Source organism: Clavelina lepadiformis, chromosome 4 (genome assembly GCF_947623445.1).
Source record: "Clavelina lepadiformis chromosome 4, kaClaLepa1.1, whole genome shotgun sequence".
NCBI lineage: Eukaryota > Metazoa > Chordata > Ascidiacea > Aplousobranchia > Clavelinidae > Clavelina > Clavelina lepadiformis.
In genome coordinates, this window is record NC_135243.1 from 8,469,992 (window position 1) to 8,494,416 (window position 24,425).

At 36.9% G+C, this 24,425-nt stretch overlaps 3 protein-coding genes across 3 annotated transcripts; 2 read left to right on the top strand and 1 right to left on the bottom strand.

Annotated features, from left to right (window-relative positions):
- The first annotated feature begins 1,780 nt into the window (after positions 1-1,780).
- On the top strand, positions 1,781-4,752 carry LOC143452257 (uncharacterized). Its single transcript, XM_076953149.1, has 6 exons — positions 1,781-2,012; positions 2,943-3,118; positions 3,372-3,565; positions 3,700-3,886; positions 4,040-4,180; positions 4,319-4,752. Exons 2-6 carry the CDS (start codon positions 2,974-2,976, stop codon positions 4,609-4,611), a joined length of 960 nt encoding a protein of 319 aa, XP_076809264.1. The 5' UTR covers positions 1,781-2,012; positions 2,943-2,973; the 3' UTR covers positions 4,612-4,752.
- An 8,594-nt stretch (positions 4,753-13,346) lies between these two features.
- Positions 13,347-15,032, bottom strand: LOC143452984 (uncharacterized). Its single transcript, XM_076954140.1, has one exon. It carries the CDS (start codon positions 15,030-15,032, stop codon positions 13,347-13,349), a length of 1,686 nt encoding a protein of 561 aa, XP_076810255.1.
- A 1,543-nt stretch (positions 15,033-16,575) lies between these two features.
- Positions 16,576-19,298, top strand: LOC143451498 (cytochrome P450 2U1-like). Its single transcript, XM_076952107.1, has 3 exons — positions 16,576-18,059; positions 18,317-18,603; positions 18,700-19,298. Exons 1-3 carry the CDS (start codon positions 17,186-17,188, stop codon positions 19,105-19,107), a joined length of 1,569 nt encoding a protein of 522 aa, XP_076808222.1. The 5' UTR covers positions 16,576-17,185; the 3' UTR covers positions 19,108-19,298.
- Positions 19,299-24,425: the final 5,127 nt, after the last annotated feature.

Genomic DNA, 24,425 nt, shown 5'->3' on the forward strand with positions numbered 1-24,425 from the left:
TATCACTTTGCTTAGTGTGACGGGTAAATCACAAACCACCATCAAGAGCGCGGTGGAGCTTTCAAAGTTTAACTGTTTACTTTAGGTTAGCAGGTTATAAAGGTAATATTTACAAGGTTATCTTTCGCCATCAATCATAAATATATTCATAAACATACATAAATGCATTAAAACGTTGCAAAAATCATTTCACTGATATTCATTTAAAACTTTTCAATCCAATTTGTGGGTGATAAAAAGCCTGAATAAGTTTTTTAAACAAAATTAAGCCATAACTCCTATTAGTTTGCACAGACATACAAATTGAAAATTGCTTAGTTCATTTGTTAAAAACACAACGTCCGTTGTAACTGAAATAATTATATTGATAGAATCCCTCTATTTTACATGACATATTTCTTATTCCCCATCAATTGTCTGTAACTTGTAATGTGTTTAACTTGTTTATGAAATAGGTCTAGAAACATTAAACTTATACTCATCAAAAACTTGTAAAACTTTCATAAAACAGAAGAAAGTTTTTATTCGTTTGTGCAAGGTATGCAGCTATTTACAGAAAACACAAAGATAAAATGTAACAAAAATTTTGTTAATAAATACGTGACGCCCGCTAGATCGCTTGTCAAACACCATTATGAAGAAAGTTATAGAGATAAGAATCAGTACTGTATAGGTCATCATACCATATTTAGGATGGAAGCGTCCACTTTTCATGCGTTGAGGAGTCTATTAAGGATACCATCTTATCTTGTCATCGTTTGCTGTTCTCCATTAAACGGTACATGCTTTTCGTTAGCGGCTGAACGAACGCCGATGGCCGACATAATTATTTGACAATGCTGGGTGAGTTTGAAAAGTATTTGGAGAATTTGTTTCATAGTTCAAGGTAGGCCGAGGCCACGAAATAGTAGGACGACAGAAAATAACACAAAACGAAATCTGCGTTGTTTTCTCAAAACAAGGTTTCGCAAGCGGTTTGATGCTTTGACCAGATAGTTAGCGAACCGTTAACCGAAAATTTCACGCCTTTCAATCCACCCTCCCCGCAGTACATAGCCTCGGAAAAGAGAAAAATGACGTATTTTAAAACTTAGTTGTTTTTATGAACAGTAATGTATTGAAGTAATCATATAGCCATAAATCGCTACATTTTTAATGCTACTATTTATAGCAAGTTTGATATAATTTATAGGACAAAAATTTAATTTGATTCTTAAAAAAAGTAATTTGATACAAGAATTTGTGAGCAAAAAATGCTGTGAATATAAATAAATTTGGGTATAATTTCTTCAAGCTAAACCACAAACAACATACTGGGTATTATTTTCTCGTATTTATTGACTTTGGACGTTACTAAGAAACATTTGAATTCACAAAATGAAGAAGTGTGCATTTTTGTCTACATTTCAAACGGATTTTCACCCAAGGCATTATGTTAATCACTTTTTGTGTTTATTTTCCTCTACGACAGTGTTTGTCGTTCGCTGAAAAGATAAATAAATTTTATGTTTCGGCATCTTATCTAAACATGAACTTCACCAGCCAATACGCCCAGCCTTTGGTTATGAAGTAAGAAAAATAATTAAAACAATTTTTTTTTGTAAATCTCCAAAGTAAATGCAGGTTAAGAAATTTTGAATTACTGTATGTTTGGTTCTGTTTAATAAATCGTATAAGTTGTTTTAATAAAAAAAATGGAAGTCAAAACTACTGCAAATTTGCGTAAGTAGAGACCGAATGGATAAAAATAACTCAAAAGAAAAAGGAGTTTATATCTTCCCAAACCGTGAAATGAGATTTGTCTGTAACTAAGATTAGACGAAGATTTTTGGCCCACCACTTGACGCCAACTTTGACGCAAAACTCAAAATTGAGATAGTCAGACATGAGTAAAAATGCTAAATATTGAATATTTCTATTGAGACATCAGAATTGATACGGTTAACAGGAGTTATTTAGGTACTTGCGTATTTCTTGCTGAAATTCGTGAAAGTTTGAAGCATACACGACAGGTTAGAGCTAAAATATTATTTACCTTGGTTGGTTATTTATACACAATTTATTTATGCTCTAAGCTCGTGCTCATTAGATACGCTATGTTGAAAGCAATTTTGCCGAAATGCAACTATTAGTAATTTAATATTGATCAAAACTGATATTTGACTGGAAAACGCAAAACAGAACAAGGCATAAAGATGTGCTTATTATCGCAATAGCGATAATAATGTGTGGTAATCGCAAAAAGTCGCAATTATTAAATTTCGCGATGTCAGCTTAAATTAACAACTTAAATCGATTTGGCATTGCGAAGTCTAATAATGTTGCTAAAACTGATTTTGTAACAATAAATTGCTTTGAAAATACCATGCGTTGTTTTCTTTATCATTTTAGGGCTTTCCGCAAAAATGGTAAAAACGAGACAACATCTAACAAAACTTTTACTGTTTTGAATTAGTTACATAACTCTTACGTAACTTTGGTCACGTGCTAAAGTTCGGAATGAAGATGTGCAAAAATTGGATACGCTGCGAAAAAGTGTTGGTTATATAAATCTCGAAATTTTAAATAAGCGCAGTTCTAAATTTAAGATTCAGCAAATGTTTTCTGTGCTTTAAAAGAAAAATCAATTTCAGTTGATCAAAATAATACTTGTTTCTCGAAAGAGTGAACTACATAGGCCTACTCTTTATATATACGAAGTTCAAATTATATCCCGAATAAATCTAGAAAATGTTTATCGCCAATAAACTGAAATTTGTAACCACTATATTAGAAAGGTTTATATCGCTACTGTATATGCTTCCGTTTGTTTGTGTTGTTATGCATTTCTTGTTCACAAGACTTTTTGTAGCTATATAGCTATAGTCTGCAACGCATGTCAAATTACAGTCTAACTTAATCAATACATATCGCTCAAAAAACCATTCGTAATTATGTTTTAGAACAGCAAAAGCAATCGCAGTGTTTTATACAATGCAATCGTTGGAAAGAGTAGGAACTATTTGTTTGGTTCTCGCGGCATTTGTTACGTTGGTCGCCGCTGCAACATTTGCTTTCCTCAACAGCATACCCGTCAGTTTGAACACACATGGAAGAAATGTGATGTTACTTGCACCTGGTAAGTAGAATAGCTTGAGTACTTTAGGTCTGTGTGTCTTTAAATGCGAAATTAATGGAAATATTTATGAAAAAAATATTATACAATCCTACTTTGGGAACGTCGCTTGTATATCATTGTTTCAGGCAAAGGGTAAAATCCTTTTTTAAAACATACTTTTCACTCAATAAATTTAAAAAAATTTCCTTAAAAATGGCAAAGAATAATAAACCAACTGTATTTTTAAAACATTTCTTGTCTTAAACTTTTGCAGAACTTTATAATTACAATATGGAAATACTAAGCAGCAAATACCCCATAAATATTACTCCAGCCGGATGGGTTTTTTCAGTTCTTTGGCCGTTGATTTATTTGTGGAATTTTCTTTCCGCCTCCTACATGGTTGCTTCATTATGTTTCAAGGCCAACAAAAGCCCGATATTGCGTCCAAAGCCATTATTGCCCAAGGTATTTCGCTGTAGAAAACGTACCGCATGTATACATATACGTTAATAGAGTGAACCTCTAAATATTGGTAAGGCCTAAATGCCTTGCAGCTTCGTTCACATTATTAGTTTTTATTCACATTATTACGTTTTTAGTCTTTTCTTTGCGGATGGATTTTAACATTTGGTAGTTTGGTCGGATGGCTTTTTTCCTTCGACCGGGAAATATTCGAACTCTCAGCAACCTTTCTTCTTCTTTCTACTTTCGCTTCATACTTCTCTCTCGGGGCGTCTTACAAAGCCATAGAAGAGGATAAACGTTATTTACAAGAACGTTGCAAAGGTGTGTTTCATATTATAAACAAACACGGTAGTATAGTCCATATTGCTTATTGAAGAAATCCAATAGCTTGCAACAGTATTCATGCATAGCCTACTTACTCCATACTATCGTTTTCATGATACCTAAACGTGAAATACTTTGTTCACTTTGCAGCAATGCTGCACCTTGCTCGAATAATGGTACATAATGGACTAGCTGTATTATCAACGTGGATCACGTTAGCGAGCTTACTCAATATCAACGTAGCCGTGTGTTACTACAACACGCCCAATTCAGAAACTCCCATTAGTCGAGGTAAGCGTATTTCTATTCTTAAAAGCTTTGCATGCAGTCAAAAGCGAAAAGCATGCCCTGTCAGTTGTGCATTAACAACGTTATGATGTTTTCCATTCCGTTTCTTTTATTTTAATATTATTGGTATAAACGATGCAGGTAATATTTCTACGCAAGCATCCGGAAACTTTTTGTTGGGTGTGTCATTGCTGCTGATCATCGTCTGGTTCATGTTAGAGAATTTTGTTTTTGAGAAATACTGTCGCTACACATTGACAATCTACCCAACCTTAACTTTCGCATTGTCCGGACTGGTGTTGAGAAACTGGAGGGTTCCTTTTGAAACAACAAATTCTGTGTTAGGTTGCACTGCTCTTGCAGCCAGTTCTCTAGCGATGGTAGTTCGAACTTTCCTCGTTGTAATACGCCACCGAAAGGAACGCTATGAATAAAAGATCACTGGAACTTTCTGCAATTATATCTTAACATTGCTCTAACTGTTTTGTCGTTGTTAAGTACTGTAGATGTCCATGCTATTATTGTTTATACCGCAAACTTATGATGAAATAAAGAATAAACCGAAGCGGTTTCGATGTTGCTTTTGTTACGAGAAGGTAATTACGTCCATCCGACCAGGTTATTTCTCTTTAAATAACGACTCACCGCAAAGCCGAAACTGTTTTACTTCAAATGATAGAGTAGGTTATGTCATTGACAACGGAAGTTGCTAAAGTTCACCAGCATGCAAGGGCAACAACAGTCGAAGAAGAACTTAAGAAAACAACGGCTCAGCATGCTGAATGCTGATTCTAGACTGAATCTGTTGGACATGACAGCCGCAGAAAGAGACACATGCAGTAATCTCGCACGGAAACCTTTACAGATAGGTGCATGGATATTGTTTAGTTAACGGAAAAATATTACAACAAAAAGTGTGTGAGAGCAGTGGTGGCTTTAGAGTGAGTCGAGCTAAAAGGGAGTCTCTCTATTTTTGTATTCGCACTCTAAAGAAACAAACATTGCATACGAATATTATAATTCACTAATCGCATTTTTAAGGACAAAAGTTATTCACTAGTTTATGGGATTTGGGTGTGGTGAATTGGTTTTAGACTGGCCTAAGCCAAGTCTGACTGCGTGACTCCGCTAATGATTGTCTTTGACTCCGTTGCGTTTACTGTCTCTATATTGCTTCTTAAATCAACACCAACTTCATAAAGTTTAGTTGTTATATTGTCCGAATAAGTTGTATCGAATTAGCAATATTTACACCATGATCCCACTTTCATAATAATTCAGTAATAACTTCAATTTAGCAGAACAAGGGAAATAACTCAGAGAAGAGAGAATTTCCAAGAGCCGAGAGCGATTTAAATCCAACATTTGCTTTTATACTAAAATATTGACCAATCAGCGCTTCCAATTTAACTTCGCTATCATACGTGTACATGTGTCCATGTTATTCTAAGCTTTTTATCACAAGGAATTCAATCGATTTACACCAGTACAGAAAACCACTTGACACACTTAACTACGCCACATGTTGGTTTGAAACTACGATTTGATTAAAGATACTAGAACCAATCATTGCTACCATAAAACCACGTGTCGCATACAATATTGTACGTTATCTAATGTTTCATCAAGTACACTCAAACTTTACGCCGTGAAAACAATGCTATTTGAAACACTTCAACTACCGTCCATACGTTAGTTTGGACTTTGATTGTTTGTATATGGGATTAACTCGAATAAAACATACAAACGTTTTAATATTCAATTTTGTCTAACTGGAGAAAATGCAAAAACTTATGCAAATGCCAATTTATATAAATTATTGCAATTATTAGGCTATCCGAATGCCACAATAACTCCCCTAACCCAAAAAGCTTCGAGGTAGGAATATTGGCGTTGGCAGCTTGCAAGATTGTTGTTGTCAGCTTGCAATGTGAATGCAGAATTTGTTTTCTCTCCAGCCAGAATTTTGATGCGGTCAACGAACGTACACAGATGGAATATGCAAAAGAAAAAAATACAGCAGTAAACATTCTTCACTAATGCTATGTTATATAGAAGGGTTTTTAAATATTTTGATATGTTTTTTTATATACTTTTACCACAACCGAAGTAACATAAAAGTATCGTAAATGTACTTGCACACAAAACCTAACACAAACAGTTTGAATGAAATGATTGCCATTATCTAAATGCATTTCAATATTTTGACACAATGATATCGGACAACGCGTTTGGTTTGCCGAATTTATATAGCAAGATAATGTAAGTATAAGGGTGGGTAAGGGTTAAGAGGGTTTGCATAATGCAGGAGAAGAAAATAAAAGTTCGATCAGTCTGAGTAATATGCTTAATATCGCGATTCGCCCCAACTCGTTTTCTGCTTGCATTTGTCGTATGCAAGTTATGCGGTACCATTTGTGAATCGAAGTTATATCGGGATAGTTACAATATCAACAGATTCTGACTTATACAGGATAGCAGTTTGCAACCTGGTATATGATGACAAACAAGGCAAAACAATCGTACGGCGTTTTTGTTAACGCTAGTACTTAATGTAAGTCATTTATGAAAGCAATAAAGGTGGGTTAATATAAAACGTAGCTAACAGTGCTTAGCGTAAGAAAAGATTAAAAGAATGCTTTGTAGGTAGACAATGGGGTGAAAGTGACCGTTGATAAGTATTTGGCTTAGTTAGCCTGTGTCCATGCAAATAAAATAAAATAAAAAATCATCTACCACAAAACATGATATGGAAAAATAAGTATAGATAGAAGTCGACAGGGGGATAAGGAATACATTAACTTTTAATTCAAATTGAATTTCTCCATTATGATTATGATGCGCGGTTTACGCAGAACAAATATAAGATATAACTACAGTATGAATTTATATGCGCGTTGTCCTTGGGGACATAAATTTATGAGGTAAAATCAGAATAAGAAACGTATTTAATATTTTTGTTATTAATAATCATGATATATGTGCGCTAGCTAATATCTAATAACACCAATAACATGCTACGATTTATTCAGAAATGAGTAATGTACTTTACCGGCTAAGAATTAATCGGGTGCAGAATCAAATGTAGAAGTGTCCACAACAGATTGATAACTTCGTTCTTCTTGATGATGTTTCTTCCATTTTTCTTTTGAGCGATGCTTGTCGCTGGTCTGTGTTGGTTGCTGGCTTTGGCTAGTGTTGGCTAGCGTCGTCATCAGCGTAATCCATAAGGCCAGTAGCATGATAGTCATTGTTCGTTAGCGAGATTTCTTTCAACTGGCTACTTCGAGAATTTCTGAAATGTCTGCCGCAATTCGCTCGCTAACAGACCGTTGAAAGCAGTTTTCTCTCGATCCTAATCTGATTCCAGTTCTGCCATAACTTCCATTCAGCGGAACGGAAAAGACTCAGAGAAGAGAGAATTTCCAAGAGCCGAGAGCGATTTAAATCCAACATTTGCTTTTATACTAAAATATTGACCAATCAGCGCTTCCAATTTAACTTCGCTATCATACGTGTACATGTGTCCATGTTATTCTAAGCTTTTTATCACAAGGAATTCAATCGATTTACACCAGTACAGAAAACCACTTGACACACTTAACTACGCCACATGTTGGTTTGAAACTACGATTTGATTAAAGATACTAGAACCAATCATTGCTACCATAAAACCACGTGTCGCATACAATATTGTACGTTATCTAATGTTTCATCAAGTACACTCAAACTTTACGCCATGAAAACAATGCTATTTGAAACACTTCAACTACCGTCCATACGTTAGTTTGGACTTTGATTGTTTGTATATGGGATTAACTCGAATAAAACATACAAACGTTTTAATATTCAATTTTGTCTAACTGGAGAAAATGCAAAAACTTATGCAAATGCCAATTTATATAAATTATTGCAATTATTAGGCTATCCGAATGCCACAAGTTCATGCTAACTAGTTGTATTTAAGGTAGGGGGAAGTTGTGTAAATCGAACCTCCGTGTAAATTGGTCCCCTCCTGCTGATTACTTTCATATAGCTTGATGCTCAAACGGTCACGTGATTTAAAACATCATGCCAGGACAAAGAAAAAGTTGTGTTTTCTGCTGGCAAACCTCTGAAGTGTTAGGTGCTCAAGAGCAACAAAGAAAAGACGGGTGTGAGATCTTGGAGGTCATAGAGCAAAATGTAGGGAGCCATGAACTGAAAAAAAAAGCACAAAGAAATCTCTAGCAGTTTGTTTTTTGAAAGAAAATCAAAATGTTATGCATTTTAGACCATGTAAATTCTGGAGGAATACGCACCCGGCCCCTTATGATAGATTGCAACGTCTTCCGTAATTTTGGAACCTCCAAGCTTAAGTCGCGTCATACCACGCCCGGCCAAAACCTGAGGCCACCACTGTGTAAGAGACTAATTAAAAGAGGATGACTACATAAAAATAGATAAGTGCTCCATTAAAAAGTAGCTTAATATCAATATAAATTAAGTGTTGTTGTCGCAAAGGCTTTTGTTTGACACACGATCCTGAAATAAACATTCTTGTCGCAGGCAGTGTCGGCCTTAGGCCAATGCGAGCGTTGCGATTGCGTTGGGCAACGCTATGGGATATTGGTGGTGGTGGATTGGTTTTAGACTGGCCTAAGCCAAGTCTGACTGTTTGACTCCGCTAATGATTGTCTTTGACTCCGTTGCGTTTACTGTCTCTATATTGCTTCTTAAATCAACACCAACTTCAGAAAGTTTAAATTGTTATATTGTCCGAAATAGTTGTATCGAATTAGCAATATTTACACCATGCTTCCAATTCCCAATATCTTAGTAATCACTTCAATTCAGAGGAAATAACTCAGAAAGAATATAATTTGTAAGAGTAAGAGAAAAGCTAGCAAGTCCTGAAGGGACAAGCCCTCAGAGACTCGCCGGCCCGAGCATCCCGAGCATCACGATTTGAACCAAGCTTAACGTTTTATATCATACACGTCAGCCAATCAGCTAACGCCATGTTAATTTATCGTTGCTACGTGTATGTGTGTACTATCTATTATTCTACGAATCTACGTCATCCAAACATTTCATCAAGTACACTTCAAACTTTACGCCGTAAAACAACGCTACTTGAAATACTTCAACTACCGTCAGCACGCTACAAGCTTTGCACATTATTATCTGTACTGGAGAAAAATCAAAACTTATGCAATGCCAATTTATATAATGATTGCAATTATGCAATTGTCCGAACGCCACAACGCGTTGCTCAACATCAAGCAAAAATAACAATTTAGTTGTTATTTTGCGCAAATCACAGTGTTATTTCTCAATTTGTTCTCGAAAGAGAATGTTTTGAATTGATAAAAATATGTCAGGAAGAAAAGCTTTGATTGGAGCTGATTTGCAAAGAATAGATATTTGGTTTACGTTATCATTATAATTTTATTCACAATCACAGAATTAACTGGTACGCAAAATACATCCAATTCTGGGAGCCAACTAGGCCACAAAACAATTGTACATGGTTAAAGTTGAAAAGAGGAGGTGTAACGTCTACGATTAAAGTGCCAAAAAATGTTAGAGTGACGTAACACTGCCGATCCAACGTCAGTGTACAAACAACTGCCAATACAAATGCAGAGCGCGTACTGTATCAAGATTCAGTGTGGAGTATGACTATCGGCAGGTGTTGTCAGGTCCTGGGGGCTTGCCTGGCTTGTTTGGTGGAAGGCTATACGGCGAATCATTTCGCAAAAAGCGACCGATATGATTTCGTCTTTAGGTTTTTTTTTGTCCTCGACAGGTCAGACACTGTTTTCCACAAGTCTAGGTCCGTCATCCAGCTGAATGGCGATCGTATACGTCATAATCACTGTTTACGTAATCTCGAATGTGTTTGATAAACGTTTGTATTTGGAATTTTCTATGCAACTGACTTTGTTACAAGCTTGAGCAAAACTGATAGCAGTCAAATTGCAACCGTTTTATTCACAGTCCTAAAAGACCATTCCTTAAATGTTAAGTATATACAGGCTAGCTGTTTTAGTATTTCTTAGAATTCATTGAAGCATTTACTAAACAAGGTATAGAGCAGCATTAACAGGTTGTGTAAACTGTTGTATCTTTGCAGCATTTCCTCAGGCACTTTAGTTTCCAGTAAATCGTTGATTCATTTTGAGCTAAACAGCAACTGTTTGCCATCAAAAAGCTCAGGTGGTATCGGCCTATTTAAACAAAGAGAAATATGGTCGCAGTATGATCTAAGCAAACACGCATAATTTCCAGAAAGTTGTGGGAGGTTTCCTGTAAATATTTGCTGACAATAAGACTTAAAAGTTAGGGTTTGCAACATTTTTAGCAATAGGGCTGTTTAGTGTTTTAGTAATTGTTGGGGCTTAGGCCTATTGGCAGATATTTTGTCGTGAAGCCTTCCGGTTTCTTAAACTTGGACAAACTTTCATGAATTAGTAAAAGTTAGGCTTTTTACTTCCGAAGTTTAGTGTTTGTTTCTGTCTATTTTTTACTTTTTGAAGTTACTTAGTGGCGAGATAATCTGTTATAAAGTATAGTATATAAATAAACGTCTCTATAACAGCCGAGCATTGCAATCTATAAACCTAAGTGTTAATATCGCTACTCTCGTGATATTATGTGTTGATCTAAGTCGATAAGACGTTCGGCAGAATCTCTTGTATTTAGACAGTCTTCAACATGAACGTATTACTCCACATACGAATCACAATGCACAACCAAGAGAGCACATGGCTGTAGCATGGCCAACATAGAAATCTTATTAATTAGTTCATACCTATCAACATCCTCCTTTCTTTAAGTAAAGACTGACAGTGAGAAGGCTTTATGAGCACGCAGAAAATACTGAAATACCATCACACAGAAAATACTGAAATAACATACTACTCGCAATATATGTGAGGCACACTTGAAGTTTAAAGCTACATGCATAATGAGTGGCAAGAAATAAAACAGTGAAGGTAAGGTGACACAAACACAGTATTTACAGTACAGAACAAGGTGACACAAACACAGTATTTACAGTACATAATCATTATATCTTACTGGCATTCTATGTGTACGATTAGGTCGTGTGTTAGCAACAGTGTAGTTGTTAGCTGTGGGTTGACTGTTTTGGTTAGGTGTCGCAAATGTAAAGTTAAAATCAGTATCTTCATACACATTGTTAGACTTGCTATGGTCAATACGAATATGTACTCGATTACGACAATAACGAAAACCATCCAATGATTCTACCAAATATGAACGAGGCCCAAGTATGCGTACAATTTTACCCTTTTGCCATCCCTTCTTTTCCGCACTTTGGAAATAAACTCGTTGGTTGATATACAATTTTGACATTGGTTGACTTTTGCTATCATAGGTTTGCTTGACTGAGGTGCGGCGTTGATGACGACGATTGATGTCAAGATGTTTGCTTTTTGGAATGTGAATCGGTATCACTGATCGAGTTGGTCTACCAAACAATATCTTTGTAGGACTGCAGTTGACGTCTTGTCGTGGCGTATTGCGCAATTCCAGAAGTGCCAGCCACTGATCTTTCCCATCTTGTGCAGTACGTCTCAGCATGTTCTTTAGTGTTTTCACAGCAGCTTCCGCTTTTCCATTGCATTGTTGGTGTCCTGGTGATGATTTGTAGTGTTGTATCGCCCATTTTTGACAGAATCTTTGAAATTCTGTAGAGATGAACTGGGGTCCAGAGTCAGATACAATGCATTTAGGAATTCCATATCGGGCAAAATGACGCTTCAACGAAATGATTACGTGCTTTGCAGTTGTTGAGGTCATGACATCAATTTCAGCAAAATTTGAAAAATAGTCAACCGTGACTAAATAAGACTTTTGGTTCAACTCAAATAAATCAACACCAACTTTTTCAAATGGTGATAAGCCTTCGGGATGTAGCAGTAATGGTTCTCGTTGGTTGTTTGGCTTTGCTTGTTGGCATATTGTGCAATCATGAGCCAGTTGTTTTAATTCGTTTGGCATTCCTAGCCAGAAAACGGTTTCGCGAGCTCTTCGTAACATGCTATCAGCACCAAGGTGAGCTGAATGGAGTTGAGATTTGATTTCTGATCGAAGAGGTTGAGGGATGAAGGTTCTCTCGCCTTTCAGAATGATGCCATTTTCTTGACTCAGTGTGTCACGAATGGAGAAGTAAGGTTTGATGATGGGAGGCAAATGTTCTTTGTTGTCTGGCCACCCATTCTTGATGACTTCGAGCAGGAGTTGAGATTCCTCATTCTTTTGTATTGCATTCTTTATTTCTTTTAATCGTTCATCAGGAATTTCATCTAGAATTGGTTCTGTAACCACTTGTGCGATTCGGTTTGGTTGATCGAGAAGTTCCGGGTAGGCACGACTTAATGTGTCAGCAATTACTAATGCAGTGCCTGGGACATATTCAAAAACAATATCGTAACGATTTAGGCGCATAATCAGAGCTTGGAGACGCTTTGGCGCTTGACTCAGAGGTTTTTTTAAAATAGACTGTAAGGGTCGATGATCATTGTGAACTATAACCTTTCGTCCGTACGTATACTGATCAAAACGTTCCAGACCAAACACAACAGAAAGAAGCTCTTTTTCAATCTGAGCCCAATTTTGCTCTGTCTTTGTCAGGGCTCTAGAAGCATATTCAATGGGTTGATCATTCTGAAGCAACACTGCTCCCAAATCACTTTTGCTACTGTCTACTTGAAGAATTAGATCTTTTCTTTGATCAAAAAATGTCAGAATAGGAGTTTCGCAGAGCTTTTCTTTAACTTTATTCATTGCTTTCTCGCACTCTTCGCTCCACTTCCATTTCTCATTCTTCCTCGTCAGTTTCCGTAAGGGTTCCAGGTCATTGGCTAGGTTTGGCAGGAAACGAGCCAAATATTGTACCATGCCACAAAATCGTTTCACACCGGAAACATCTTCAGGAGAAGGCATACGTTGAATTGCTTCGATTTTCGCAGGATCAGGTGCTATTCCGTTGTTGGAGATCAAGTGACCCATAAATGTGATCTGCGAAGCTTTGGTTACAGTTTTTTCTTCATTTAGCAAAATGTTACATTCATGACATCTCTCACGTAGTTTTGTTAGATTTTGGTTATGGTGTGTTTCAGCCTCGATTGTGGTCTTTCCACAACCAATAACAATCACATCATCTGCCACTGCAAATACACCTTCCAGTCCAGACAGGGCTGAGTGTAGTCTTTTTTTGGAAGATTTCACTGCTCACTTTCAGACCAAACGGAAGTCTGTTCCATCGGAATCGACCGTGAGGGGTAATCATAGTAGTCAGTCGGCTGGAGTCATCATCCAACTTAACGTGCCAGAAGGCATGCTTAACATCAAGTTTGCTGAACACTTTTGCACCCTTCAGAGCAGGCAATATATCATCCAAGGTAGGCAGTTTGTAATGTTCTCGCTGTAAGGCGACATTGAGAGGCTGCGGATCAATGCAAATTCTTATTTTTCCATTAGGCTTGGATACGATAGCCATTTGGCTGACCCATTCAGTCGGATCATCGATGACTGAAATGACATTACTAGCAACCAATTTGTCAAGCTCTTGCTTAACTTTTTCTTGCAAGGCTACAGGTATGCGGCGACAAGGTAAAATTCTCGGTTTGACACTACTATCAACAGTTAAAGATACAGTACCTAAATCACCCAAAATAACATCATCATGTACAACATTTGCAATAAACGAATCAGCATTAACAGTTATCAAATTCATTTCTGTTACTGTGCTATAACTTAGCAAGCAATTCAAATTATTATCAACAACATGAAATAATACAGGATATACCTCGTTTGTTTTTGTGTTGGTGACATTTAACGTTGCAAGACCAGCTATCTTAATTTTGGTTTTGTTCCACATTGTCAGCTGTTTGGTGCAAGGTTGGAGTTGAGTATATCGCACATACTTCTTACATATGGTATTGACGTCAGCACCGGTATCCAATTGAAATCGTACCGTGCAACCATTTACTTGAAGTAAAGCAGTCAGTCTGTCTTTTCCATCATGCACAGCATGCAAAAATTCTTGTTCGGGTTCATTTTCCAACTCTCGTAATGTAGCTTGCTTATCTTCAATGCAGTGAACTCGTGATCGACATTTTGATTTGAAATGATTCAAATCATGACATTTTGCGCATTTCTTCCCATACGCAGGACAATATGATTTTCCACGTTTATGGCTTTTACCACAAAAGTTGCACTCTGACAGGAGTGATGTGTGACGACGGGTTCCTCTGTTGGCATATTCATGCTTGTTGCTACTGACTTTTTGTACGGTACCATCTTCAACTTGCATTTGTTGCGATTGTGCACCAGACGAATCAAAAGAACGACAGATCTGAATGGCTCGGTCAAGAGTGAGGTCATTTTCTCTTAGTAGCACTTGGCGCACCTTATCAGGTACAGTATAGATGATCTTGTCACGCAGCATGCGACTTTTCATGTCTCCGAAATTGCAGGTTTCTGCACGACTTCGAAGTTGTATTAAAAAGTGATCAAAGTTGCCTGTTGACCATGTGGCTCTCCAGAATTTGTATGCTTCCAGGGACTCATGCTGCCTTGGGTTGCAATATGCGGCCATTTTGTTGAACAGTTCTGCCGGGTCGTCCTTGTCTTGACCTGTTGTGTAAATGAAGTGCTTGGCTACACTTATCATACCAGATCCAGCACAATTAAGAATGGTTGATCGCTGAACTTTGTTAGGTTTCGCATCAGCTCCACTGGCTATAAGATAGACTTCTACCTGTTCTTTCCAACGTCGGTAGTCTTCCGCTAAAGACGCTGAATGTATGTCTAGAGGTTCTGGTAACCGTAATCCTTCCATTGCAGATGGATACTATCAGGAAATAGGCTAGTACGGTACAGTATTGTAGGTCTATGTTAGTATACTTCGTAGGAGCAACTTGTTACAACACAGGATTCGCTGCCACCATGTTATTATCGCTACTCTCGTGATATTATGTGTTGATCTAAGTCGATAAGACGTTCGGCAGAATCTCTTGTATTTAGACAGTCTTCAACATGAACGTATTACTCCACATACGAATCACAATGCACAACCAAGAGAGCACATGGCTGTAGCATGGCCAACATAGAAATCTTATTAATTAGTTCATACCTATCAACACTAAGCTCAATGCTTCTTTTATCGCTAACATTGTATTTTTGTTGTTTTCTTGAATAAATTACGGTAGCCTATAACGAGCAATGCAAATGCTTGAGCTTCATCTTAGTTTTTTCAAGTAATAACTTTATACTTCATTGTAAACACATCGGACGGACAGGAAGTTCTTTTGTGACAGATGACCTATATACTTGGACAGTTCAATTTTCAGTAAATCAAGATGTGGTTGTTGAGATTAACAGAGTTTCTTGCTTTCTGATCTGTTTATTGTCTTAAACTTAAAGAAAAAGACTAATAACGTCATATTACAAACTAGCAAAAAAGCCTACAATTGGTAAGGCTTCATAAAGTATCGACTGTTTACATCTATAGCTTTTAATGCAGAGCTAAATTAATTATTTGTCAATAGTACAGGGGTCAGCAAACTTCGGCCCACGAGATAAGCTTGTCCGTCCCGCCTCACCGTGCCGCAAATGAGTTTTTTGTATGGTAGCGGGTAACCAATTGAACAAAACAGTTATCCGGTCCGCGATCGTCAGTTCTCATGCTGATCTGCGCGCTGTTAAAAAAATCTTGTAAAATTTACCCCTTAAATCTTGGCAGCAGTTTTTACAAAAATTATTGTAAATTTTCCTCTAAAAACATTGTAAATTTTACTTACTTTTTTCGGAAATTTTCATATCTTTACCTGTAAAATTTATGTAGGCCTAGTATGGTTTGTAATATTTACTTACTAAACATGGAAAATTTGTTGGTTTAAAGCAGTAATACATATTGGCAATGCGCACTGAAAAACTACTGTAGATGCCATTTATCGTTAACCAAGGCTATACCTGTAAAAATACCCAAACAAACAAATCTATAACAATTCTTACAGGGTACGGCACCCGACTGGAAAGTCTGGCAGTTTGACCAGTTATCGTGCCAGCAGACGCAAATTTTGGTGTGGTAGCATCTAGCATGTACTGAAGCCTAATTTCTTTGTTTCATTGTTACAAAATTACACCATCACACCAAATTTTACGTCTTTGCACGCGCGATTACTCGTCAAAAATTGCCTGACATTCCAGTCGGTTCCACCAACGATATAAAGAACGTTATATATACGTTATTATACGTTCTTTATATCGTTGGTTCCACTAGCCTATTGCTACAACGTACCGGTATTATTTGTAGCCTGTACTGTGATTTTGTCAATAGAGTCTAGCTAGACTTAAAACTTTGCATTGTAATATCCAGTTAAACACTCATTCTTCCATTAGTTACGTAGCCTACTTCAAAGAAATAAAACTACTAACTTTTCAACATAGCCTACACCTTCCACGGTCAGATGTTCTCTAGATTGCAGATGACCACGCCTTTCTTTCAAGATTTCGCATGCTTTACAAACACGTGACAAGCATAACTCGATTTCATTGGTTAATTCTGAATTTTTAGCAGGCGAGGTCGTCCGTTGCTTAATATTTATAGCAAATTAAGGTAAAATGCATTTACAATCAGGCATGTAAAAATTTTCCGGCATTTTCATGGTAAATATTACAATTTTTTTTAATGGGCGCTTTGAGAAAAAGTTTGGTGAAGCCTGGTCTAGTAAATAGTCATTCTCACTTATATAATTTGAAAGAAAGTTTTGCTGAAGTTGTTCTTTATTTTAAAAATAAAAAAGTTAAAAACGAACTCCAAGTCCAAAACCTATAACTTACCTAAGGCAACTATTCGTTTAATGCATTACTTGTTAATGTTATAGTTATCAAAATTAATTTGTTCCAATTTTTTAATACAGTATGACTTTCAACCGAATTGTTGGTTTTGTTTTAGCTTGTGATCATTTTTAAATAAGTAAAATAAACAAAATGATATTGAATGAGAACCAAAGCATTGTTAACACATACTTGGCTTCTGCAAGTCTAACCCTTGTGGTTTTGTTGTTCTCTTGGGTCTATTGGAACAAACGACCGCCAAACAGTCCTCCTGGAAGCAATGGCTTCCCATTACTAGGAGCCATTCTTTCATTGACTTCTTTTCCGCAACGTGCTCTGACAAAGTTGGGCAAAAAGTACGGACCTATTTACATGGTTTATTTTGGAAACACAGCCGTCGTTGTTTTGGGAAATCCTGAAATTGCACACGAAGCTTTTGCAAAAAATGATTGCTTTAATGACAGGCCGCAAACTATACCAATCTTGTGTTCCGGCAAAGGCCTTATTATGATAAATGCTTCAGATTTTCAAAGAGAACAACGACGGTTTAACCTGCACGCTCTTCGAGAATTCGGCATGGGTCGGAAGAAGTTGGAAGGACGCCTGGTCGATGTATCAAGGCAATTGTGCAAGACAATTGATGATCTATGTGGGAACAGTGGCACCTCAAAACCTTTTCCAATCAATGAAATGATTTACCAAAGCATTTCAAGCGTAATTTCCTACATCATTTTCAACCATGACGTTACGGTAGATGACGAAGTGTTTGGCTCTTTACTGAAAGAAATGACGGAAACAAAAAAAGAAAATATTCTATCTGGAGTTCTTATGTTTGCTCCCAAGTTAAAGTATTTACCTTTTTTTTCTAAAATGTGGCGAAAGAGCGGAGAATTTCGAGATAAGATAGAAGAAAAAATTAAAGAAGAAGTTCTTTCCCATCAGAAATCACATGACCGGAACAACCCACGAGATTTCATCGATTGCTTTCTAAACGAAATGAATAACTTCTCATCGTCTAAAAGCAGCGGTAAAAATAAAAGTAGTTATAATCGATATATTCAAATTTTAAAAGCAGTAAACAAAAATATTTTCAATGTGTACTTTTTATGTAATGATAACGCAAACCTTTACAGGCGTAAACTTTTTTCATCTGGTGTATGCTAAGATTTGATTAGGTAATTTTACATTCTACACTCAATTACAGTTACTAGTGTTATAGGAAGCAGAAAATGTAGCATAAATCAAAGTAACATATACGTAAATGTATGTTTTTTTTTCTTACAGGTCAAATTAATAAAAACTGTGACCAGAGTGATGAGATGAATAGATCTTACAGTTGGCAATCCAGTTCTTCATTTACCATTGGCCAACTTATTTCCTCTGTTCGTGATCTTTTTATGGCTGGAACAGAAACAACAGCTTCTACAATTTGCTGGATAATTCTTTTCCTTTCTCATTATCAAGATGTGCAGGAAAAGATGCAGAAAGAAATAGACGAGGTGCTTGGACAAAGTGGTGTTCCAAGCATGGATGTGTTAGAAAAACTTCCCTACGTTAGAGTAGTATTACAGGTATAACTACTTAAACGATATTAGGTAAACGTAAGATTTTAACTTTTTCATAGCATTTTTACAGCGACAAAAATTAAAGCTAGCAACAATTCGCAGGAAGTTTCCAGGCTCCGACCGACTGTACCTTTATCAGTTCCTCATATGGCTTCCCGCGATGCAATTCTGAATGGTTATGTCATCCCCAAAGGAGCAATTATTCTTACCAATATCTGGGGTATACAGCACGACGAAAGCAGATGGCCAGAGCCAGAAAAATTTCTACCCGAACGACATCTGGACAACGACGGAAAATTCAACAAATCCTCGAATTGGATGATTTTCAATCTTGGTCTGCGAAATTGCCTTGGACAACAGTTGGCAAAAATGGAACTTTTCATCGCGACAGTTTCCTTATTCCAGAAGTTCTCATTTGCTCTTCCTCCAGGAACGACGCCGGACATGGAAGGGGAGCCGCAGGTGACGTTGCGCCCTAATCTTTTCGAAGTGATCGCAACACGACGATGATTTCAGAACAAGGACTAGCCGAAACAAGACTTAAATACAAAGATGCTTCTGTCGCTTGGTTTTGAGTTAATTCCTGCTTAAATTTTGACCTTAAATGTTGCAGGCATTTTTATTGCATATCACTCGTTAATTTTTTCTTTTGATATTTATTTCTTTCCAAGTAATCCTTAATACTAATTTTAGCAACTGTTGATCTTTTTTAATCTAGAAATGTCAAGTAAAATTGCAAGCGATTAACGTCACGTATGTTTTGACCTGGAGTAACCTTTACCGGGGGTATAACAGCAGCAAACATTGCATTTGCAGCAGCATCTTTTAAACAAAATGTACCGGTACCGAGTATATACCGACAAAGTACCGAACTGCTTTTTTAAAATAGTACTGAATACCGGAACCGTTGGTACATTTTTTTGCCAAGTACCGGTACCGTTACCGACGGTACTTTCTAAGTACCGACTGCCCACCTCTGGGCGTATAGGAGATAGTTTTATTAAGAAATACGATTAATAATGTTTACTTTAATCTCAATAGGCCTATACTCTTCTGTGGATAAAAAAAAGTTTTTCTGTAATTAAAATGTTAACGAACCGTCTTCATTCTGCGCCGTTAGCTTACACAGCAAACATGGTTTGTTGAAATGTTCACAAGTAAACAAAAACACCATAAATAAATTCGTTTCGGAGCATATAGCATAATATTTCGGGCGACTGCTGATGAGTAGTTGCAGAACTACAAACGTCAAGACATTGGAAAGGATGGAAGCAAATCCTTTTGTATTTTCTATAAACGTCATTATTTTTGAAGCATTAACATTGATTTATTATGTTACAATTCATTAATTATTCTTACAGAGTTTCGACACGTCAGCCTCTATGCTTCATTTAAATGTTATGATTTTTCTTGTCTTGAATTTCTGCTGCTAATAAATAAAATACTTAAAATAAAGCGGATAAAAACAAAACGCAATACAATAAAGGTTTACAGGCTCAAAATTAAGACAGTAAAGTAAGTAGTCATTGTCTTAAGTTGTCATTGCGTCCATTTTAATCCAACTTGTTATGTGTACTATATGATATACGCGTATTACAATAGTGTGAGGTTAAGTGGTTATACATGTAATTGGAGTTTGTAATTGTGCATCTCCAACCAAGTAGGTGGCATAAGCATGGAACTTTTCAAGTCACTCCAATTCAATGACCTCAGGTAAACCTGCTGTTTAATACGGCAAATATTTGGTTCATTTGATTTTGCTAAGCAAATACAGCAAGCCAAAATCACGAAGGCGTTTTATCTTATGCCGATCAGGTAGTTATTATATGAGTTATAGCATAAACGAAATATTTCAGTTTACTACAATTAAACTCAGTCCTTTTAGATGAGATTGCTTCCAAGTGGGCCAATAGTGGCATATAAAAGTATTGAATTAAAAGTTTTTCAAAAGAAAAAAGTTAATGATAAGAACGTGAAATCGTTTTAAATGAACGTTTTTAATAGCAGACATTTTAAGAAAACGTTTTGATCTTCATTTTGATGTTTGTCAGTTATTGGCGACGTAAGAAATGTTTGAGATTGCAAACGAAGCTTTTATAAATCCCTACTTAGGTTCCGCAAGCGTGACTTTAATGAAGTTGTTTTTTGCTTAGACTCTGTGGAGAAAAAGACCAACAAACAGTCCTCCTGGAAGCAATGGAGTTACACTATTTTGTGATCTACTGTCACTGGACAAAAAGTATGGACCTATTTACATGGTTTACTTTGGAAACACACCAAACAAACAAAACACCCGTCGTTGCTTTTGCAAAAAATTATACTTTTAATGACAGGCCGCAAACGATACCGGTAGTTTGTTTGGGTAAGGGCATTGTCATGATAGATTCTTCCGATTTTCAGAGAGAACAGCGACGGTTTAACCTGCACGCTCTTCGAGAATTCGGCATGGGTCTGATGAAGTTGGATGGACGCCTGGTCGATGTATCATGGCAATTGTGCAAGACAATTGATGATTTATGTGGGAGCGGCAAAAAACTCAGCAGCATTTCCAGTTAATCGCATGATTTACCAAAGTGCTTCAAGTGTTATTTCCTACATCATCTTCAACCATGACGTTACGGTAGATGACAAAGAGTTTGATGCTTTACTGAAGGAAATGTCAGAGCCTAAAAAAGAAAACGTTCTAAGTGGAGTTCTCATGTTTGCTCCCAAGTTAAAATACCATATTTTGCTTACATCTTGAAAAAGAGCGAAGAATATCGAGATAATTCAGATGCCAAAATATAAGAAGAAGTTCTTTTCTATCAAAAATCATGTGACCGGAACAACCCACGGGATTTCATCGACAGTTACCTGATTGAAATGGATAACATTCTTGCAAAGTCATAAGGTATTGGAAGCACTGACAAATTTGAAATTGTAAATATAAAATTGTGCTGTACTTATTCTACTGCATGGGAGCCTTTATCATAGAAAACTACCACACTAAAGTCAAACTAGTCCAAAACTTGTCCAAACTAGTCAAACTAAACCAAACTTAACTCGCGTCATACCACGCCCCGCCCCCCAAACCTGAGGCCACCACTGTGTAAAAGTCTAATTAAAAGATGATGACTACATAATAACTGATAAATGCTCCACTAAAAAGTAGTTTAATATCAATATAAATTAAGTGTTTTTGTCACAAAAGCATTTGTTTGTCACACTTTCATGAAATAGACATTCTGGTCGCAGGCAGGGTCGGCCTTATAGGCCAATGCGAGCGTTGCGATTGCGTTGGGCCCCGTGTTGCTTAGCATCAAACAAAAACAACAATTTAGCTGTTATTTTGCGCAAATTACAGTGTTATTTCTCAATTTGTTCTCGAAAGAGAATGTTTTGTACAAAAGATATCATGAAGAAAAGCTTTGATTGAAGCTGATTTGCAACGAGTTGATATTTGGTTTACGTCATCATTAATATTTTATTCACAATCACAGAATTAACTGGTACGCAAAATACATTCAATTCTGGTAGCCAACTAGGCCCCAAAACAATTGTTCATGGTTAAAGTTGAAAAGAGGAGGTTTAACGTCTACGATTCAAGTGCCAAAAATTATTACAGTGACGTAACACTGTTGATCCAATGTCAGTGTACAAACAACAACTGTCAACACAAACACAGAGCGCGTACTGTATCAAGATAAATCAGATAAACATTTACATTTATTAATTATTATTAACTTAGTAATTATAACATTAAGTTATTCAAAATCAGCAAGGGGCCCGCGCTTGCTAATGCCGGCCGTGGTCACAACTTACAGGCGCTCCACTGTTGGCAACTTTATACTCACGATTTGCTTTTTAGTTGCTGTAAAACTGACACGCTGCCGACATCGCTATAGTTTTGCAGAGCTTTAGTCCCAATTTCTGTAGGTACTGTATGCAAATTGAGTCATGCCCTGGCAAAGAATTCCCTACAGGCCTCCACTGTCTCCCATTTCTGTCCACGGCATCGTGGTCAGTAGGCCATGAATGTAGATGTTTATGAAGAGGGGTCCAGAACTATCTGGTTGAACACCGTTTTTAAGTCTTCATAGACTGCTTTGATCGTTGTCGTGACCGGCTGTGCAACAGCGGTTGTCACTTGAAGACTGGCTTAAACCAAGCTCACAGAAACCCTGAGCTCAACCCGCTTTAAATTATACATTCCAGTTCTTTTCAAATTTTATTCAAATTTATTTATTTTAGTAATTAATTATTAAATTATTAATTAAATTAATTAAATTATTATTTAAATTTATTAATTTGATTTATTCAAATTTGATTTATTTTATCATATTTATTTTTTGTTCCTGCTCATTTGACGTTTCAAATACCGTGATATTTTATTAGTGATAACAATGCAGCTCCACAATAATAAATCTGCAATTAATGCTTTCATTTAGTGGTTTTAGGGCTAGGAATAATATCTGAAAAAGTTTAAGTTTTAAACTTGTTTGGACTAAGTTTCTTTTCCTCAGCCTCGAAACTATTGTCGATGTTTTAATCATAAGGTTAACCGCACTCGCGGTCAGACCTAACAGAATAATCACGCCTTGCGCTCGGCGTAAGTATTTGCGCATCCTGGACTTGGAAATTTTTTTGCCTGTCGCCGCTTTGGACTTAAAAAGTTTCATGTCCATGTTCACGTTGAAGTTTACGGTCAGACGTGGCCGAATAAACTGGCCTCACGCTCGGCGCAAGTCTGCAATTGGTTTCACTTTTCGAAATCCAGTTAGGAGGAAGGGGTCGATTATTATGGCTTCGGCATAGAGGTAGATCAGGCATTCAAGAAAGATTCTCAGAAAAAAGGACATTGGAAGATAGGCTCTTCAGTTATAGGTGACTTATTAGGTTTGGAGATCGCTACTGCAAGCACTTTTCTCAAGATTTTAGCAAATTTATGGTGTCGCAAGCTGGAAGCTATACACAGTCAAAGCGTCATACATCAGGTCCAGTGTGGAGTATGAGTCCCGACAGGTGTTGTCAGGTCCCGGAGTCTTGCCTGGCCTTGTTTGGTGGAAGGTTATACGGCAAATTCTTTCGGCAAAAAACGACCGAGATCATTTCGTCTTTAGATTTTTTATCCTCCGCAGGTTAGACTTTTTGTTTTCCACGAGTCTAGGTCCGTCATCCAGCTGAATGGCGATGGTATATGACTATATGTCAAAGGTGGGAAAACTGTGGCTCGTCGACATGTTTTTAGTGGCTCTTTTAGCTGAATAGTAATGTCCATCATTGTTCATTATCTATGCGTTGTTTACCGCACTTTTATTGACACTGCTGATTTACGCTGCTGATTTTGCGGCTCGCTGGTTTTTGTAGTTTCCCGCAAGTGACTCTTTCAATGAACAAGTTTTCCCACTCCTGGTATAGAGCAGCATTAACAGGTTGTGTAAACTGTTGTATCTTTGCAGCATTTCCTTAAGCACTTTAGTTTCCAGTTAATCATTGTTTGATTTTGAGATAAGCAGCAGTTGTTTGCCATTAAAAAGCTCATGTGGTATCGGCCTATTTAAACAAAGAGAAATATGGTCGCAGTATGATCTCAGAAAACACACAGAATTTTCGGGAAGTTATGTGGGGTTTACTGTATATAGTTGCTATCAATAAGACTTAAAAGTTAGGGTTTGCAGCAGTCTTAGCAATAGGGCTGTTTAGTGTTTTAGTATTTGTTGGAGCTTAGGCCTATTGGCACACATTTTGTCGTGAAGCCTGCCGGTCCCTGAAACTTGAATAAAGATAACTAAATTTCATTAACTAGTAAAAGTTAGGCTTTTATTACCGAAGTTTAGCGTTTGTACCTG

Excerpts from the sequence above, each read along its gene's own strand:
- LOC143451498 (XM_076952107.1), top strand. The coding sequence starts at position 17,186 with ATGATATTGAATGAGAACCAAAGCATTGTTAACACATACTTGGCTTCT. Across the intron at positions 18,060-18,316 it reads CTCATCGTCTAAAAGCAGCG|GTCAAATTAATAAAAACTGT; the intron begins GTAAAAATAAAA and ends TTTTTCTTACAG. Across the intron at positions 18,604-18,699 it reads ACGTTAGAGTAGTATTACAG|GAAGTTTCCAGGCTCCGACC; the intron begins GTATAACTACTT and ends AACAATTCGCAG.
- LOC143452257 (XM_076953149.1), top strand. The coding sequence starts at position 2,974 with ATGCAATCGTTGGAAAGAGTAGGAACTATTTGTTTGGTTCTCGCGGCA. Across the intron at positions 3,887-4,039 it reads TTTACAAGAACGTTGCAAAG|CAATGCTGCACCTTGCTCGA; the intron begins GTGTGTTTCATA and ends TTCACTTTGCAG. Across the intron at positions 4,181-4,318 it reads AGAAACTCCCATTAGTCGAG|GTAATATTTCTACGCAAGCA; the intron begins GTAAGCGTATTT and ends TAAACGATGCAG.
- LOC143452984 (XM_076954140.1), bottom strand. The coding sequence starts at position 15,032 with ATGGAAGGATTACGGTTACCAGAACCTCTAGACATACATTCAGCGTCT.